The sequence below is a fragment of the Larimichthys crocea genome, chromosome XXI, assembly GCF_000972845.2.
Source record: "Larimichthys crocea isolate SSNF chromosome XXI, L_crocea_2.0, whole genome shotgun sequence".
Taxonomy (NCBI): domain Eukaryota; kingdom Metazoa; phylum Chordata; class Actinopteri; family Sciaenidae; genus Larimichthys; species Larimichthys crocea.
This window is the reverse complement of record NC_040031.1, coordinates 1,798,363-1,819,143: the sequence shown is the minus strand read 5'-3', so window position 1 is coordinate 1,819,143 and position 20,781 is coordinate 1,798,363. Positions and strand designations below refer to the sequence as shown.

General features: G+C 40.7%; 1 protein-coding gene across 2 annotated transcripts in view; it reads left to right on the top strand.

The window, feature by feature from the left end:
* Positions 1 to 20,781, top strand: part of grm8b (glutamate receptor, metabotropic 8b) — a 125,072-nt gene that overhangs the window by 83,257 nt on the left and 21,034 nt on the right. For both annotated transcript variants that reach the window (XM_027273216.1, XM_027273215.1), the window contains exons 7-8: positions 8,699 to 8,838; positions 9,747 to 10,682. In XM_027273216.1, coding sequence (XP_027129017.1) covers positions 8,699 to 8,838; positions 9,747 to 10,682 — 1,076 coding nt within the window. The remainder of the gene's footprint in view (positions 1 to 8,698; positions 8,839 to 9,746; positions 10,683 to 20,781) is intronic.

The window sequence follows — 20,781 nt, the reverse complement described above, 5'->3', positions numbered from 1 at the left end:
GCTGTCCGTAGGTTTCACAAAAGATTTTATTTCATTTTCCCTCTCTGGCTCCTGAACGCAAGCATTTATCACCAAGGCTTACCTTCTTTTCATGACTCTGCAAAGAGAATTTCTGTCATTACAAGTGGAAATCTTCACTTCTGCTGAAGGCTGAAACTCAACGTGACTTTTTCTTTTGAGTATTCCATCTGTTTCGCTTTGTCTGTCAATGTTTTCTGTCATTATTTGTAAAGTATTTGAGACAATTCATAAACTTACCCTAACCAAAATGTTTTTTGTGCCTAAACCAAATGTTTACCACAGCAGTGCAATATCAGAAAATGGTTGTTAAATCTCAACTAATAAGCTATTGAAATGTTGCAAATACTAAGCTATACAAATGAAGTTTTACCATTTTTTTAAAACTGAAAAAAGCTGCCGCAATAGCTACAGCCATGGTTTAATACTGTGTGTGACGACACATGTGAGAAGCAACTGATCGAAAGCAACAATGGAGGCTGCTAAAGAGGTTAGCGTGCATGCTGCTAGTATTAACTACAAGACTAATTCCAAAAAATGTAAACAGGTTCATGATAGTATCATAATTGGGTATGAAAGCTTGAAAGGCTTAGTCCTTTACAAGCATGCATGGAGAGAGGTTCACCACTTTGGCCAAAACTGCAAATAGCCCAACAGTTTAAGAACAAAGTCTCTCAGAATTGAGTGGGCTCGGGAACAATTGTCTGTAAACACAGTTTGTCGCTGCATCTGTAAATGCAAAGTTCATCTGAAAGTGTTCTGTCCACACTTCACATTGTTTTTGGAAATCATGGATGCGGGGTCCTCCAGTCTAAGTATATGTTTCAGGTTTTTAGGGTTGTACATCAAAACTGGAGAGTATTTCTTGACTTGCTTTGGTCAAGGATTGGCTGCATTGTGTGGTTCATTAATCTGATTGGTTCATACAATCACCTGGCCTGTATTTTATAGAAAATGTCTCTTCTTTTCCAAACTGTATAACAAACCATCTTGCACAGTCAAGCCTGTAGAAAACTGTTTTCCACGAGATTTATTCCAAGTAAGACATTTTAAATAAGAAAACAGGGTAAAGAGGTGAAGTTCACACAATATTTTTGCTGATTTTGTTCATTAGACAAAGATGATGTTACACCCACTCTTTTTTTTTCATTTACTAATTATGGCTGAAAAACCTTCCACTCTTCTCTCTGCCATTCCACCAGAATCCTCATGTAAATTATAATACTTGAGACACGAGATCTTCCCCTATAGCCCTATATATCTCACCCCCCTATACTCCTCCCCTCCACTCTTCCTCCCTCATCCCTCCCAGCCTCCTACCTGCAGACAGGGATTCAATTTGAATAATTGTTCTACCCGCTCAGCACAAAGAGATCCCCTACAAAAATAAGACAGAGAGAGGAGGAGATTGAGCAGATTTTGAGGCTGATGTGCTCTCAGGGATTCATCACTCTGTGCCTGATGGATGTGAGGAGCTGCTGGATGTTATTTCTTTAGGAGGAGGAGGAGGAGGAAACATTGAATCTGTGGTGAATTCCACCCGCTGGGCTGAAACAGTAAATCTGTGTTCAGTTAAAGGTGGATTTAGGGCTGCACGTTCTGTTTTTTAATCATGAAACAGTTTGTTGCCTCGTTCAGTGAATTAAAGGAAACAGGAAAAATGTCACAGACAGGAGGGTGAGTCAGTCATCTTTCAGATTAAAGCCTAGAGGAGAAATATCTGGAGGAAAATAATGTGTTTGTGTGATCCTGTACTTCTATCTTTGTGAGGACCTGAGTTTTTGATTTTCAGGACATTTTTATTAAGTGAGAACTTGTGCTGTTCTAAACAGAAAACTCACAACTTGAGTTGTGTAATCCATTGAATATTTCTTCTGCCTCTGTACTCTTGGTACTAAAGCTTAACAATTAAAGCTTTATTTTGTCATTTTATAGACTCAGTGTTGAACTGAAGTTGAAAAAGTTAGAATAGAATACAATAGAATAGAATAGAATAGAATGCCTTTATTGTCATTATACAAGTACAATGAGATTACAAGCCCCCCATAGTGTGCACACATAAATAAACAAGTAGAGACATGCACAACAAAACCACCACAACAACTACCCCTATACCACTATATATATATATATACCACTATATCAAAAACTACTAAGTGCAAGAATTAGGTAAACAGGCACATATCAGCAGCAGGTATGACAATAAAGTGACTGGTGTGACTGACAGCATAAATAGGTGGAGGTATTAAGGCATTATAATTTATAATTTGCAGATAACAGTAAAACAGATAAAGTGCAGATAGCCGTGACATAATGGTGCAAAAGGTTACAGTGAAGATATAAAATAAATAAATGATAACGACAGTATGCAGAGCAATGTTCAATGTTCAAACAAGTCAGTTCAGTGTTGAACTGAAGTTGAAAAAGTTACTCTGCCACCTCAGAGCATCTTTGAGTGAAGGTCCGGGTTGTAGCTTCTGAGCGCTGCAGCAGGATCATTGGTGAATCCTGGCTCAGCAGCATGTGGCTCATGTGGTTTGTGCTTGATTGAGCTTATTAAGGCCTCCACACAGACACACACACACACACACACACATTGGTGTCACGCTGCGTTTGGGGCTTTCCTATGTGAATCTGTGAACAGCATGCTCAAATGAACCTTCACATACATCAAACGTTGACATAAATCAAAATCAGGCTGCTTCTGTTTTTATGCTTCACTTCTCTGAGCACGGGGCAGCAGGGTTACCCATAATTCCATGTATGAAATGCAGCAAATCCAGGAAGAAGCATGGCTCTGTGGCGACGGCTGCCGGGGGGGTAATCGCTAGCTCACCCGTGTGCTCCTCGCCCGTGTGCTTATTTTTAGAGGAGCATCGGGAGGCTAATCGAGACACTTGTGCTAATGTTAGAGTTCGCTCTGCTAAAGCCACCTCAAGTCCTGTTTGAACACGATCAGCAGGGCGAGGGAGCGCAATGGGGGGGGGCGTCAGGGAGATTCCCCCCTGATTCATTTGGACAGCAGATGCTTACTAAGAGGCAGTAAAAGCTTGTTATTGCTGTTTTTTGGGGGTATTTTTTTTAAAAGAGGGATGCAGCAGTACTGGCCCTGCAGCTGCAGGAATAGGAACCCTTTACAGTCAGATCAGCGATGGAGGGAGGAGGGGGAGGAAAGGGAGGAGGGGGGAGAAGCAGATCCTGTAGGTGCGTGGAGTAATGAATATGTGAAGAGCTCTTCTCCTGCTGTGACTTCACTTCAAATATGCAGCTTTTTATAAACTGCTGAACAAAGCATGGAGCAGGATGAGAGGCTTAAGCTGTTTGCTACTGTGGGAATGCCAACATTAAAGGAGCAGTGCAGCATTGGAGGAAAGACCATATTGTCTTTCTTTTCCGAGTGAGATGTTCAGATGGATCTCATGTCGTCATGTTTGTTTAGTCAGTAACAGGAATGTAAAAAACACAGTCTGTTTTTCTCGTAGGAGCTACATGTTGGAACTGTTTTGCAGCATTTCAGTCAACCAATCATCAGCCAGACAGAAATGTGAATGTAATTACCATCCTACCAATTACTGATCCTGATTCTTGAACTGCTTTTGTTCAATAGCTTGACTTCTAAAATGATTTAGAGTTTATAGCATGGATCTTCTATCTGCAATAATGTACTGCACAGCCACCTACATAATAACGTACATTTTGGTGCATGTGGATGAATTGATGGCAGCTTGAATAAAAGAGATGCTTGCATTGTGTCCACAGTGTTTCCACCTCCTTTTCTCTGTCCACATTGAAAGACCTGAGAAAGCAAATGGCGAAATTCCCTGTTAATCTCTAAATCTCTCCCTTCTTTGTCCTCTTTTCAGTTGGCAAACCGCAAAACTGCAAATCGCAGCTAAACTCTGGTACAGAATGTGAGACAGACCCGGTTATTCTCAGCTGGTTAAACCTTGGATCAGTCCCCTCTTGTTCTCTGTAATACAGCCCAGTGTGGAAGTGTGATTTCTATAATGATTTCATCGTGACTCATGAATACCTGTTAACCAGCAGTGGTCCCGAAGCTGCTCTTCTGCCTAGATAACGTCATTATTTTTAACATCACTTTACCTGCCAAAATCAGCAGAAATAGAGGTTAATGACAGGAGCTCAGTAAAATACCCAGCTGGGATTTCAAGATTCATTTTCTCTGGAGACAGTTCGATGGAGAGAAAATTGCCAGAAAACAGACCAAAGGTTGAAATAACTAATATGAAAATGTAATGCCTAATCTAATGCCAGTGTGACTGCATGTACTTTTGAGTAAAGCTTTGTGTAATTTTGTTTTGTTAAAATGTTTTTAATCTTCTAAACTATCACTATTCCTGAAAAGCTGAAATGCAGTTTCAGCAATCACCCAGTATCATCTACCATAATCACAGTTTGGACCTGTCAACAGGTCAGTGAGGTCAAAACTGACAGAACGACTAAGCAGCTAAAGGAGTGAATGCACCTGAATGAATGTAAAAGCTGCATTCAGAGTGAGTGTGTATGATCACAGGCTTTTATGACATAGATAAATAGACGAGCTGCCATTCTGCAGCCCTGACCGACCACGCTGTCCGCCAAGGTCCCCGGAAACAATAGAAACAAGAGACCGGTTCAATAAGCCTCTGAATCCTGGCTCCACTGTATTTCAGTGTGACACATGCTTCCTGTCAGCGTGGTGAAGATGAACTGCTGCTGTCTGAGCCATTCAGATCGAACGGCTAGATTAATGGACCATTAGGTCTCTTTCTGCTCTGATTTGATGATAAATTACAGCACTGATGGCAGCAAAGTACCAACAGCCTGGAAATAAAGTTCACAGCCAGCAAAACACCTTGAATGAGTATTTATGGTTTAAATCTGAAGGGATGGTCTCAGTGGAAACAAGTGTGGATATATAACGTAAGAGAGGCTGACACAAAATGTCATTCTTGTTGGTTCTAAAAAGGAACTGTGTGCCCACCGAAGGAACTAAGGTCCCAATTTAGTCTCTAAAATGTAGTTCTAACTCCCAAAAGTCCCTGATTCGGGGTCAGTGCTCTGGGGATAACCTTAGTCCAACAAAAAGAGGTGTCTCAGTCTAGAGCAAATTGAAGCATTGGGTTGTTGTGAGTTTGAATTATTTGGACTTTAGGGTCAGTTACAGGAAACTGAACCCGGAAAAAGAAAAACAAGACAACAAAATGAAATGAACCAGGGTAACACACGGGAAAAGAAGGAGACATTTTTGAGTTTGCAGTGCTGAACATGGGGCAAGTATGGGGAGATGCAGCTTATGTAGGTGATGATGACAGGATGTAAGTATATAATGTAGAGTAATTTGTGCTTGCTAATTTTGAAATTCACTGAATCAAATGTATACTGTACAGTGTATCAAAAATACAAACCTTGGTTTGGAATTTGATCTCGGACCCGTTGGCTTTTTTAGGTCTATTTGGTCGAGTAACAGAAATCTTCAGAAGGGATGGAAACCCAAAACCAGGTCTATAGGTGTATTTAAAAAGAAAAAAGAAAGAAGGGTCTTATCTAAAAGGTACCTGGGAACAGTAACACCGGATCTAAATAAACCTCAGACAATTAAACCAGATCCAAAATGTGACTGATCTGTGCAGACCCTAACAGAGAGAAGACATGACAATCTTTTGATTAAATTTGGATCTTGTGTGTGTGTTTTGGGTTGGGTCTCATCCATGTACCCATGAATGTACAGACAATTTTCAGATGATTTTCAGCCAAGTTCTAATCCCCATCCAAAAAAGAAATCCCCATTTCACCACCCAAACAAGGAGACAAGACATAACACAATAACAAGGATTAAAAAGATGAGTTCTAAACTAATTTACAGGGCATTTGGACAACTTCAGTCTATCGTACTGTTGTTTTGAGATACCGATGTGCACTCTTTCACCTCATGAAGTATCTTTGTTTCACCCCTGATCTAGATAGACAGAAATCCTCAGCATATCATGACCTTAGTTAGCAGTTACTGTATGTAAAGTAAGTTTTGCTTAAAGTAAATGAGCTAAAACCATGAGTATGGTCCTTTTAAGAGACTTGAAGAGCTCTTTATCCTGGACGTGACTGTAACATCTGTGTTTTGTTCTACTGAGCAGCATGTTTGTTTGTGTGTCGTCAAATTGTGTTAAATGATGAAGCATGATTACCATGTTTGGAAATAATGCGAGGATGTTAATTCTGTATCAACAAAGATTCTCTGATGTGCAATGAAGTGAAGTGGAGGGTGGAGAGGATGAGGATGTGGTGGTTGGGAGGGGTTTCTACATCCTGAGGCGAGCTTTGGTGATTCATCGTCACGCTGATGTGATTTATGATGCTTTTATTCATGTCGAAGAAGGAAATCGGGGCAGGATAGAATCAAGCTAGCACCCACTCACTTAATTATGAATCTGTTTCCTATTTTGTTGCTGTTGTTGTTCTGCTCTTTAACTCCAATCTGCTGCTATTTCTCTCGGCTTCAGCAGCTCCAAACTAATCTGCTTCATGTTCGAGACTCTGTCTCCGATGTTAAATTTGCCCTGTAGCGAGAAATACAGCTCTACTGTACAAGAACAACACAATACAGTGAACACGGCATTTGAAAGAGAAAAAGACCCAGACTGAATCTGAAAACAAAGCACTGTGTTCGGGAGGATTAACTAAACATCCATATATTTCTTTGAGGGATGTTCAGCAGCTCATTCACATTTTTCCCCACAATTAAAAAAAATAATCATATCAGCAATTAACAATAAATCCATGTGTTTATTAATGGAAATCTGCAAAGAATGAAAATGCTCTTGAAAAAGGAGTTTATTATCACTCGATTCTAAATTTATGAATTAAAAACAAAAGCATGATTAATCACTAAAGAGCATATGTCACTTTGCAGTAGACATTAAAAACCTTCATATTTTTATTATTTTGTTATTATTTTCATTTTATTAATATTTTACACTTTGCTAAATTATTTGGCAGTTTTTACGTTTGCTGTTCAGGAGAAATAATGACTGAAACAAAAACAAGTCCCCATTGTGATGAAAATTCATCTTGCTTTCAGATGTTTTTATTATTACTGAACTGCTGGCTATGTGTGAACAGTGTTAGACAGCATGATTTAAACTTGGCAGGATGGATGGCAACAAGACATTTGTGTGGTTGTTTTGGTGTCGAGGCGGTGGGAAAACTGTGATAATGACTCATTAGGAAATTCATAAGAAACAAGATGAAATGAAAGCTGCATTACTGCTTTAAAAACAAAAATGAAATGTAGTTTGATAAAGTACCACACACGATGGCTGCATCACATAGACTTTATCATTTCACTTAATTAAAGTCTGTATAGTCATGGCAAGGCTAGACTACCAACAAAGAAAAGCAACTTACTGTATATATATACAGTATAATGTAGTCAAACTCTGAACGAAGTCTGTCAGGAGAAGTTAAAACTAAGTTTATCAAGAAAAGCCTTTAGTCTTCTTTCAGTGAAGAAGAGCCTCCATCTTAGCCACCATCTTAGCAGTCTTAGCAGGCTGGAAGATGTCTGGGTACTCAAACAAAATACCTGTAAGGGCACCCACCTGTCCACCAAAGCAGTCACACTGTTAACTATGCATAATGTTAAGTTGAACTATGAGTTTGAAAAACAAAACAAAAAAACAACAACATTTTTTTGTACTAGGCAGTAAACATGTTCATTTCTACTATGAAGTTTTTATATGAGATTGACTCCTTCTGTAGCCAACCTCTTGTGGTTGTTCGGGGAACTGCAGTTGTTGCCATGCGTTCCGCCCTGGCTTCACTTCAAAGCCACGGAGGTTGCTGCTTGAGAAAGTTAGAACTGATGCAGCATCTAAGCTAACCTCTTTAGCAGCCACCATTGTCAACACACACCTAGTGTTAAACCATGCCCTTGGTTAATGCCGTAAGTAGCTGTGAGTAGTTCATAAGATGCTGATTGGTCTGAACCACAATGACATGGACACAAGCAACTGCCAAGACGGATTCTTAGTGATTTAGTTGTCTTGTGAGTCTAACTGACCAGCAAGGTAACGATAAATTATAACCATTGCAATATTGAGACAGTCCTCAGCACTTTAGCAAATACCCAAAAATTACATTTGCTTACTTTCAAACCTCTAGAAGGCATCATAATACTGTCTCACACATCAGGAGTAAAGTAGGAGGTCTAGTGATGTGACATAGACATAGTCATCATGCAGACTGTAGGGGCCGGGGATTGAACCATTGATCTTTGACCTTCTGTCTCCTAAGCCCTGAATGGGTCAACAACAATTGACTGCAGGGCCGTTCTCAGTCCCAATGCCTGACAATTGATGTTGTGACATCCACATGCAAAGTGTCATGGAGTGAGGCAATGAACCACAAACTTCGTCAAATGTCCTGCTTCTGACATTTTTTAACAAACATCACAAATCTTCTTTTTCAGTTCGGATGAATACAAGAGTAGAAGACATGACCTACTGCTCACTAACTTAAAAACACAAGCTTGACTATAACATAATATTGCTATCCCTTCTGACAGTATTGCACCTCAGCCATAGGCAGGTCTGATAATGTAAAATTACTGTCCTAGCCAACTGAGACTAATAAATATCTGCAAACAAGATCTGAGTCTCATCTTTCCTTTGTGCTTTTACAGGAAGTGCCGGGACTCCAGTCACCTTTAACGAGAATGGCGACGCTCCCGGACGTTATGACATCTTCCAGTATCAGATCAACAACAGGTCGGTGGCAGAGTACAAGGTCATTGGACACTGGACCAATCAGCTGCATCTAAACGTAAGGACCAATAATTTCAATCTGTCTCATTTTGTAAATAGTAGTAAGGAGATTGATTTTTAGCCAACATGGTTATAAGTCAGACTTGAGCGACATGTTTGAAATCCAGCTCATTCATTTTGTTCATTAACTCACCTCTTAGCAAACAGAAAGAAGCTGGTTATAAAACTTGATGAGTTCATTCTTGGCCTTGGTAAGAGCAGTGACAACAATCTGAACTAAAGGTGTACTTGTTCCATGAGAGATAAAAATAATTTATTGGGGTGCAGTCATATCTGAAGCCCTGTAGCAGCGATTTGTTCTGCACCAAACAGAAATATATCAGCGGGAGCGAATGTTTTTGCTAAAAGTATAGTAATGCCACAACTGATTTCTCTAATTAAAATAATGATTAACTTACAATGCAATTCACTCATTTAGTTTTTTTGCATTTGCAACTTGACCAGCAAGGGCATCTCTGTGAGTCCACTATTGCTTTTCTCAAGAGTGAGAATAAAACTCACTGTAGCATAACTGTCTTTCTTTAATTTTGTAAACTCCTGCAACATTTTCACATTATGAGTCCATACTGTCTCTGTGTGGGAGTAAGTTATTGTGTTTACATGGACACCTGGGAGTACAGCGCATCTGCTGAAATTCTGCTGTGTTTAAATCCTCCTCCATGTTGCAGAGTGTGTTTGTGGTCAGTTTAACCCAGAGTTTAGTTTCACCAGTCAGTTAACATAACCTGAAGCTTCAGTACTGCTGCTATGGTTACCCACAATTACTTGAACCCTGATTTAGAGTGATGGTTGAACTAAGATATCAGTAGCCTATATGATAATTATGATGTTGCTGAGCTATTTGTTCAGCTGTCTCAATTTGAAGATGAATGTTGACCAGCCTGGTTTCTCCTCCCTCCCCCTAAGATGGAGGTCTTGCAGTGGACCACCGGCAACTCTTCCCTGCCGCCCTCGGTGTGCAGCCTGCCCTGCCAGACTGGTGAGAGGAAGAAGGTGGTGAAGGGTGTCTCATGCTGCTGGCACTGCGAACGCTGTGAAGGATACCACTTCCAGGCCAGCGAGTTCACCTGCGAGCTCTGCCCCTATGAGAAGAGACCTGACCAGAACCGCACAGGCTGCCAGGCCATTCCAATCATCAAGCTAGAGTGGCACTCACCCTGGGCACTGTTGCCTGTCTTTATCTCAGTTCTGGGCATCATCGCCACTACCTTTGTCATCGTCACCTTTGTCCGCCACAATGACACACCAATTGTTCGTGCCTCAGGGCGGGAGATGAGCTACGTGCTGCTGACAGGCATCTTCCTGTGTTACATCATCACCTTCCCCATGATTGCTGCACCTGATGTTGTCGTCTGCTCTTTCCGCCGCATCTTCCTAGGCCTCGGCATGTGCTTCAGCAATGCTGCGCTGCTCACTAAGACCAACCGTATCCACCGCATCTTTGAGCAGGGCAAGAAAGCAGTGACAGCGCCACGCTTCATCTCACCAGCCTCCCAGCTAGTCATCACCTTCTCGCTCATCTCAGTTCAGCTACTGGGTGTCCTCGTGTGGTTCGCCGCCGACCCGCCGCACACTTTTGTGGACTACGGTGAGCAGCGCACACAGGATCCTGGGAATGCTCGTGGTGTCCTGAAGTGTGACATCTCCGACCTGTCCCTCATCTGCTCACTGGGATACAGCATCCTCTTGATGGTCACATGCACTGTTTACGCCATCAAGACACGCAGTGTGCCAGAGACCTTCAACGAGGCCAAACCCATTGGATTTACTATGTACACGACCTGTATCATCTGGCTCGCCTTCATCCCCATCTTCTTTGGCACGGCACAGTCAGCAGAGCGGGTAAGTGTGCTTCTCTGATCAATAATTCACTGTCATGTTTTATGTAATGTTCAGCCCTCAAAACAGAGTTTATAAATGGAAGCATACGCTGTCAGCAACATTTACATTAACCCACACACATACTGTATGTTTGTGTGACACTGATGATGGCATGTTAAAATCCTGTAGTTAGTGAGGTTGAAGCTCACAGCGCTGATAGAATCTGGCATATTGCACAGTTTGGAATAATTTGAAGTCAAGCTATTTTTCTGCATTACTTCCTGAGATAGGAAACAAGTAGACAACAACAGCTCCTCAATTCTGTCCAGCAACCATTAGCTTTATGAATTGGTCAAAAACTTGCTATTTGTTCAGTTGTTTATGCTAACTGACTGAAGCTAACTGTAACAGGTAAAATTAGGCATCCTCGCAACCAAAGACAACATTGTTGTTGTAGGTTAAAACAAGCTAGTGCTGCGGTACCATATAATGAGGTATAATAAATGATATCACTATTGCTATAGAAGCCAACTATAGAAAACCTATTTGGACAGCAGAAAATTTTTACTTTTAGGATAAGGGCTAACTAATATGTTTGACAAGTTTAAGTCAGTAAGTAATGTCCAGTAATGCTCATTAGTACTATAAATGGTAAGCTAGCTAGCTAGCTTTGACATAGTGGCCAAATCGTCCCTTTCGACCTTTAAAAAACTTGTAAAAACCTTTCTGTTTCGAGAATGCTTCCTGCTAACAAAACTAACAACTAATCTGTGTCCTTTACACTTTCTCAGCTTATGTCCTCCTCTGTAGTCGCTTTGGATAAAAAGCGTCTGCATAATGCAATGTAATGTAATGTAAAGAAGAAGTGTTATTACCACCCAGCCATATTTGAATGATTAAAATAATGACAAGTTTATGATTAGGAGTCAAAATCAGGTAAACTGAAGGCGTTTTATCTGTTGCGCATTCGGTCTTGTTTTAGGATGCCCGAAAAATCCTGGACTGAAAACTGGGGAAAAACAGTTTGAACCTCTAACTCCACATTTCGTTATAGTTCTAAATGTCTTTTCACATGTTTTCAGAAACTTTTTCCAACATATTTATCGTGTTTTGAAAGATAACATGGAATTGCCTTTACAGGTCTTTAAGATTTTTTTTTTTTGCGTATCACAACCCTGCAAATGACTTAGTGAAATTTCAGTACAATAACATTTACAAATCCAGAGCCAGCTGTACAGTTAAATAGTTATTCAAGTAACTAACTAGTTAACCAAGTAACTAACTAAGTTAGCTGTCAACCAGATTTGTGTCCTGCCTTTCCATCTGGGTAATTTCTTTACCGCAGGAAGTGGTTTTTTTGGCTTATTCAACACTGAGCATGTTAATTGGGTAGAACAGAGCCCTACGTCCAACGATATATACCTGCTTCTCCTTATATGTCATGACTGCAGCAGACAAACACACTGTCTAATCCAAACCTTACCCTTTTTTTATTTGATATATTTGTTTTATTGAGAAGTCAATAAAAAAAGACATGACCTCCAAACGCTTGTACACTGAGCATATCAAAGAGAAATACAAGCCTAATAAGTCTATAAAATAATAGTCTATAAAAGCCTCTAAACTGAAGGCTGGATGCTTGTGTCTTTACAAGTCTTCACTTTAAACTATAATACCTTGTCTCATTTTCTGCATTTGCGCATGTTAAATACAGAGCTTTAGTTGTTTTCAGAGAAGATTGTGTGTGACTGTCCATAGTTTATACTATGTTCTGACTGAGTTGTCGATGATTGATCAGTTTCTGATCACCACAAGCACAGTCCAGTCTGCTCTGCAGCCTCTCAACACAAAACTCATTAGAGCAGAATTAAATTTAGCACTCAGACAACAGTTTTTGGGTTGGTTTGCTATGAGCAGCTGCCAGATGGAGGATTTTGCTCATTATCACGTCTGTGGGGAGATCTAGAGGACAGGTGGAGTGATTCGCTGAGATTTCCTCTAAATTAGTTTATTCAGTCTTTTTCTGTGCTACTGTTCAGTTACTAAGGATTTAAAGAGTTGCTTTAGATTTAACCCAGGGACACTGCATGACCGGTGATAACATGGTGATCTCAAGAACTGTGGGCAAGTCAGACTACAAGGTCTATCCACTTTACAAAAGTCGTACCCTGTAGATCATGTAAGTTACCCTCTTTGGCCATGGGGTTAAAGTCACCAACTATGAACTGTGGCGTCACTCATGTCTGGTCAGGGAACTTTGTTCCACAGCGTTGCCCATCTTTCTTCCATGTTTTCTGTCTTCTCTATGTCATAAAGGCATAAATGCTTCTTTGGCTTTTCTCTGTACATGTCTGATTGACAGTTAAGCACCAAAAGAAATGATCACTTCTTCTTAACCTGTAACCTTATATATCCTCACATTGCTTCCACTAATAAATCTGAATGTTTCACATATTACGTTATCAAAATGCTGTCTGTTTAGGTCAGTCAGGTTCCTCCTCATATACAACTACCTGTTAACACAGCGCCGGTCCTGGCCACATTTGCACCCTGGCGAAACCCCCCCCACCCCCCCACCCCGAGGCGACATTTTCTCGTGCGCCCCTGGAGCGCCGTGCGCCTCGGGTGCATGCCCCCCATCGGTCTGTCCGACGCCCCGTCTGCCTTGCAACACCCCGCTCCCGGGCCCCGCTCCCCTAACTTAATGACGGTATTGAAAATTACCGAGTTTTTTGCTTTTTCGGGCGTTCGTGCGCCCCCACGGAAATGCGCCCTGGCGGCCGCCCACATTGCCTAGCTAGGACCGGCCTGTGTTAACATGTAACTGAAGTCCTTCATGAGTTGTTCTATTTGCTGATAAAGATTGCAGCCAGGGAGAGGAAGGAGGTAAGCATTGAGGCCTCAAAAACTAGGACGCTGTCTTAAAGGTCCAGTGTGTAGGACCTTAGAATGGCCCTTACAGACACCATGGATCCTTCATCACAGAGTTTGCCAATGATGAACTGCCATGTATCTACAGTTGCCCAGATCAGACAACAAAACACTGATCCTAGATAGGGTCTTTTGTGTTTTTCATGCCCACTGTAGTTTCTCCTTGGAAACACTTTGATGGGAGGGTGAGTGAAGGACGGTTGCAATCTGCAACTACACGCTCATGCCACTCAGTCCCAAACACTGGTCCTTTAAGAACAAGTGAGTAACTGACATGTCTGGGTTTTATTTTGATCTGATAGGGACTAGAAATGGCCCAAAGCAGTTTCAGTTTTACCGTGGGTTATTTTTAACCAGAGAAATGCCTGATGCAGCAGATTTAGACTGAACGTTCAGACATGCTCAGATGAAGTTACATCACTGTCCCCAAAGAGACTGAGGGTGTCACATCAAGCAGCCGGCAGCTTTCCCCCTGAAGCTACAGAGAACAGAAGTCTGCAGACAGAAGCCACTTCTGCAATAAATCTCAAGTTTTTACTAAATACCTGCAGCCAAAAGAAGAGGAAAGTTTCCAAGCTCATTAAATGGAGAAGAATGACATTTATTTTTATGTAATCATGTTGGTTTTTAGGTTTTAGGCCTTGGAGAGTTCATTCTGTTTGTTGGAATAATGGAGAGAAACACAACAAACCCCTCAGGCCTTCTTGTTCATTATTCACTAAACACTGTTTTTGCTATTCAACTCTTTATTAAACTGCTGCTGCAGCTCAAACGGACCCTTCCCACCGGCTGTGAACATGTGATAGGGTGAAGGATTTCAAATATCAGACCCGGTAAATCGAGAACTCTTCTGTTGCTAAGTTGTTAGGTGAAAGGAAAATTCTACAAGGAGAGTGAAATGGGAGTTAAAACCACCACAAGAAGGACCATACATTTTACAGTAAAAGCACGCTGAAATGTAAGCACTGAAAGGAGGAGAAATGTCAGTTAAGTAAAAATAACCATTGGGGAAGTTTTTAAGTGCAATGCATTGAGTGAAGTTGAAATGAAGCACTGAAGATTCAGTCAAACGTTAAGCAGTTAAAATACAACTTAAATTAAGGAGTAAATTATCAGCTGAAACGGCTAACTGAAAAAGCAAAAGATTCTACACTAAAAAAAAAAAAAAAGTTGCAGTCCCTGAAAGTCAAGTCAAAGAGTCGAAATGTCAAAGGATGAAGATTCAGTTGAAACTCAAGCCCTGAAAGGAGTGGAATTGTCAGTTGAAACAGAAATACCGAAATAAGTTGAAATGGATTAAAATACTGGTTAAAGTGCTAAAGTTGAGAAGAAGAATTGAAATTCAATCTTTGAAGGAGTTGGTGTAATATGAGCTCAAAGTCAGTTCAAGTGTTGAAGTGTTGAATGAAGCACTTGAAGTAAAACGTTTATGACAAGTCCTCTATTTGTGCTTTAGAAACAATAAGTTCACAATGTTTTTATCACTTCATTTCTTTCACTTTGTGGCCAGACTTAATATTTTTCCCATATTGACATTGACACACCTTTCTCAGTGTTCTTCAGTCCACCCAGACAATGAGCCTGTTTCTATATCCAAAACAAACAAGTTTAGGTACAGGGGTCACCAACACGGTGCCTGTGGGCACCGGTCACCCGTAAGTTCACATGAGTCCCCGCCGGCCTGTTCTAAAAATAGCTCAAATAGCGCCACTTACCAGTGAGCTGCATCTAATTTATTTTGATTGCTTTCTTGTTTAAATCACACTTACCTGTAAACTGGAAATGACAATATATTTTTTAAAAACTTAAAAAAATGTTTAATATAAATGAAACTAAACCTAGTATAGTTTCAAAGGTCAGCAGGCGGCGCAGCGAAAATGAGGAGATGACTGACCCATAAAAATATGGCAGAAAAAAGAAAAATATATATCATTTTCACGCCGAATGGGAGGTAAAGGTTTTTGACCACTGTGAAAGGAGCATGTGTTTGTCTTATTTTCGGGGCGCGGCAAAGCGGCACTCACTGATGCACATCTGCAAGACTCACTCAGAGTTGCACCTGTCAAGTTCACACCAGAGTACAACATACTGGTAAACAGCATTAAAAGCCAGGCTTCCCACTAACTGACAAAGAAACGGATACCAAAATTTGGTGTCCAGTTCATGATTTGTTAAATGTGTTTGTAAAATGTAACAATCGTTTATGTTAAAATGTGAACAATGTAAAAAAAAATCAGCAGATTTAGTGTCAAGTTCAAAATTAATAAGATTTATTTCAAAATCTGAAAGTTTATTTTGTATTTTACATGATTTATTTTTGTACAAACGTGGTGTGAAAGTAATTCATGATTTGTTCAAAAATGTTGTGGCTAGTGAAAATGGGACATTGTGTTCCTAGGACTGTTGTAGAAGTGATCATTTAAAATGTTTTTGAACATTTAAGAAAAATATAGAATAAAGTGTTGCAATTGATATTTATCTGTTTCCTATCTTGTTAAATCATCGTTAATATTCATTGTGAGAATCATTAACCTGATGTCTTTGCAGAGATTAATATAATTAATTATTATAATGACATTTGTTAAAGGTAATTGAGCAAATTAGCTATTTCAGAAGTGCGTATAAACTGGCAGCCCTTCGCATTAATCAGTACCCAGGAAGTAGCTCTCGGTTTCAAAAAGGTTGGTGACCCCTGGTTTGGGATTCTCTTAATGAGATAAAACAAAAATGATTGTACTCTACTTTAGGAGAGCAGGGTGGGATCTTACATACATGTTTATATCATATAAATAAAGAACCAAATAATCAAACAGCTGGAGACTTTAGTTCAGTTTGTTTTAAAGCAGAAATCAAAGTTAAGAAAAGACTGTTATGTTGACAAGTGATGTTGGAGTTGCTCTTCAAGCTAAATGTCAATAGACAGGAAATTGACTGTGTTGAGGGTACTGTAAATACGCAGGGTTCAGAGTCAGCCTGTTCATTTAGTGAGGGATCACGTGCTGTTCATCAACTCTCAGTTTGCCTTTTCAGTCGCTGTAACCCCCACTCAGCTGCTCAGAGTTCTCAGTCAGGTTAAGTTCTTCATATAAAATCTGCTGCACTCAAGAAACACGGATTCCACACGCAAAGTAAGTTTTACGATTATTATACGTTTTAAGGCCATAAAACCCCTAACCACACACTTTTATAGACCTTTTTACACGTATTTTGTACAGTACTCCCTTAGCCAATCAGGACGCAGAACACATGTGCGGTTCTCACTTAGCCAATCAGGACGCAGATCACAATGCGCGTTCATACTGTTACAGTACGCTGTAAAAAAAAGCATGCAAAATTACACTAAAAAAATCTGCAAAACAGCGAGTCCGCGAAAAGTGAACCGAGTTATAGCGAGGGACGACTGTACTTCCTGAGATAGGAAACAAGTAGACAACAACAGTTCCTCAATTCTGTCCAGCAACCATTAGCTTTATGAATTGGTCAAAAACTTGCTATTTGTTCAGTTGTTTATGCTAACTGACTGAAGCTAACTGTAACAGGTAAAATTAGGCATCCTCGCAACCAAAGACAACATTGTTGTTGTAGGTTAAAACTAACTAGTGCTGCAGTACCATATAATGAGGTATAATAAATGATATCTCTACTGCTATAGAAGCCAACTATAGAAAACCTATTTGGACAGCAGAATATTTTTACTTTTAGGATAAGGGCTAACTAATATGTTTGACAAGTTTAAGTCAGTAAGTAATGTCCAGTAATGCTCATTAGTACTATAAATGTTGAGCTAGCTAGCTTTGACATAGTGGACAAATGTGTAATGACAGCAATGGCGAAGACTTGATGGCAAAAATCATGTAAATTAAAAATAAATATGCTTTTTCAGCCATATTTGAATGATTAAAAATAATGACAACTTTATGAAATTAGAGGTCAAAATCAGGTAAACTGAAGGCGTTTATACTGTTGCGCATTCGGTCTTGTTTTAGGACTGCCCGAAAAATCCTGGACTGAAAACTGGTGAAAAACAGTTTGAACCTCTAACACCACATTTCAGTTATATATCGTCTTCTATAAGTTCTATAAGTCTTTTCACATGTTTTCAGCAACTATTTTCCAACATATTTATCGTGTTTTGAAAGAAAACATGGAATTGCCTTTACACGGTCTTTAAGATTATTTTTTTTTGCATATCACAACCCCTGCAAAATGACTTAGTGAAATTTCAGTTCTTCCCCTTTCTTGTTACCCTGATTGGTTTAAATTTAACCCCCCTTACTGTCTATACTGCGACCATACCTCTTTGCAGACTAATAATATTTGCAAACAAGAGTCTCATCTTTCCTTTGTGCTTTTACAGGAAGTGCCGGGACTCCAGTCACCTTTTACGAGAATGGCGACGCTCCCGGACGTTATGACATCTTCCAGTATCAGATCAACAACAGGTCGGTGGCAGAGTACAAGGTCATGGACACTGGACCCATCAGCTGCATCTAAACGTAAGGACCAATAATTCAATCTGTCCATTTTGTCAACAGTAGTTATAAGGTCAGACTTGAGCGACATGTTTGAAATCCAGCTCTTTCATTTTGTTCATTAACTATCCTCTTAGCAAACAGAAAGAAGCTGGTTATAAAACTTGATGAGTTCATTCTTGGCCTTGTAAGAGCAAGTGACAACAATCTGAACTAAAGGTGTACTTGTTCCATGAGAGATAAAAAATTTATTGGGGTGCAGTCATATCTGAAGGCCTGTAGCAGCGATTTGTTCTTCGCACCAAACAGAATATATCAGCGGGAGTGAATGTTTTGGCTAAAAGTTAAGTAACGCCACAAACTGATTTCTCTATTAAAAATAATGATTAACTTACATGCAATTTACTTATTTAGTTTTTTTGCATTTGCAACTTGACCAGCAAGGCATCTCTGTGAGTCCACTATTGCTTTTCTCAGAGGAGAATAAAACTCACTGTAGCATAACTGTCTTTCTTTAATTTTGTAAACTCTGCAACATTTTCACATTATGAGTCCATACTGTCTCTGTGTGGGAGTAAGTTTTTGTGTTTACATGGACACTGGGAGTACAGCGCATCTGTGCTGAAATTCTGCTGTGTTTAAATCCTCCTCCATGTTGCAGAGTGTGTTTTGTGGTCAGTTTAACCAGAGTTTAGTTTCCACATCATTAACATAACCTGAAGCTTCAGTACTGCTGCTATGGTTACCCACAATTCTTGAACCCTGATTTAGAGTGATGGTTGAACTAGATATCAGTAGCCTATATGATAATTATGATGTTGCTGGCTGTTTGTTCAGCTGTCTCAATTTGAAGATGAATGTTGACCCGCCTGGTTTCTCCTCCCTCCCCCTAAGATGGAGGGCCTGCAGTGGACCACCGGCAACTCTTCCCTGCCGCCCTCGGTGTGCAGCCTGCCCTGCCCGAGACTGGTGAGAGGAAGAAGGTGGTGAAGGGTGTCTCATGCTGCTGGCACTGCGAACGCTGCGAAGGATACCACTTCCAGGCCGCGAGTTCACCTGCGAGCTCTGCCCCTATGAGAAGAGACCTGACCAGAACCCCACAGGCGCCAGCCCCTTCCAATCATCAGCTAGAGTGGCACTCACCTGGGCACTGTTGCCTGCTTTATCTCAGTTCTGGGCATCATCGCCACTACCTTTGTCATCGTCCACCTTGTCCGCCACAATGACCACCAATTGTTCGTGCCTCAGCGGGGAGATGAGCTACGTGCTGCTGACAGGCATCTTCCTGTGTTACATCATCACCTTCCCCCATGATTGCTGCACCTGTGTTGTCGTCTGCTCTTTCCGACGCATCTTCCTGGCCTCGGCATGTGCTTCAGCAATGCTGCGCTGCTCACTAAGACAACCGTATCCACCGCATCTTTGAGCAGGGCAAGAAAGCAGTGACGCGCCACGCTTCATCTCACCAGCCTCCCAGCTAGTCATCACCTTCTCGCTCATCTCAGTTCAGCTACTGGGTGTCCTCGTGTGGTTCGCCGCCGACCCGCGCACACTTTTGTGGACTACGGTGAGCGCGCACACAGGATCCTGGGAATGCTCGTGGTGTCCTGAAGTGTGACATCTCCGACCTGTCCCTCATCTGCTCACTGGGATACAGCCATCCTCTTGATGGTCACATGCACTGTTTACGCCATCAAGACACGCAGTGTGCCAGAGACCTTCAACGAGGCCAAACCCATTGGATTTACTATGTACACGACCCTGTATCATCTTGGCTTGCCTTCATCCCCATCTTCTTTGGCACGGCACAGTCAGCAGAGCGGGTAAGTGTGCTTCTCTGATCAATATTCACTGTCATTTTTTTATGTGTTCAGCCCTCAAAACAGAGTTTTAAATGGAAGCATACGCTGTCAGCAACATTTACATTAACCCACACACATACTGTATGTTTGTGTGACACTGATGATGGCATGTTAATCCTGTAGTTAGTGGGGTTGAAGCTCACAGCGCTGATAGAATCTGGCATATTGCACAGTTTGGAATAATTTGAAGTCAAGCTATTTTTCTGCATTACTTGCTGAGATAGGAAACAAGTAGACAACAACAGCTCCTCAATTCTGTCCAGCAACCATTAGCTTTATGAATTGGTCAAAAACTTGCTATTTGTTCAGTGTTCATGCTAACTGACTGAGCTAACTGCAACAGGTTAAAATTAGGCACTCCTCGCAACCAAAACAACATTGTTGTTTTAGGTTAAAACCAGCTATGCTGCCAGTACCATTAATGAGGTATAATAAATGTATCTCTATTGCTATAGAAGCCAACTTAGAAAAACCTATTTGGACAGCAGAATATTTTTACTTTTAGGATAAGGCTAACTATATTGTTGACAGTTTAAGTCAGTAAGTAATGTCCAGTAATGCTCATGTAGTACTAAAAGTTAGCTAAGCTAGCTGCTAGGTTTGACCTAGTGGCCAAATCGTCCCTTTCGACCTTTAAAAAACTTGTAAAAACCTTTCTGTTTCGAGAATGCTTCCCTGCCTAACAAAACTAACAACTACTCTGTGCTCCTTTACACCTTCTCAGCTTATGTCCTCCCTTGTAGTCGCTTTGGATAAAAGCGTCTGCTAAATGCAATGTAATGTAATGTAAAGAAGGAAGTGTTATTAACCACCCAGCCCTATTTGAATGATTAAAAATAATGACAAGTTTATGAC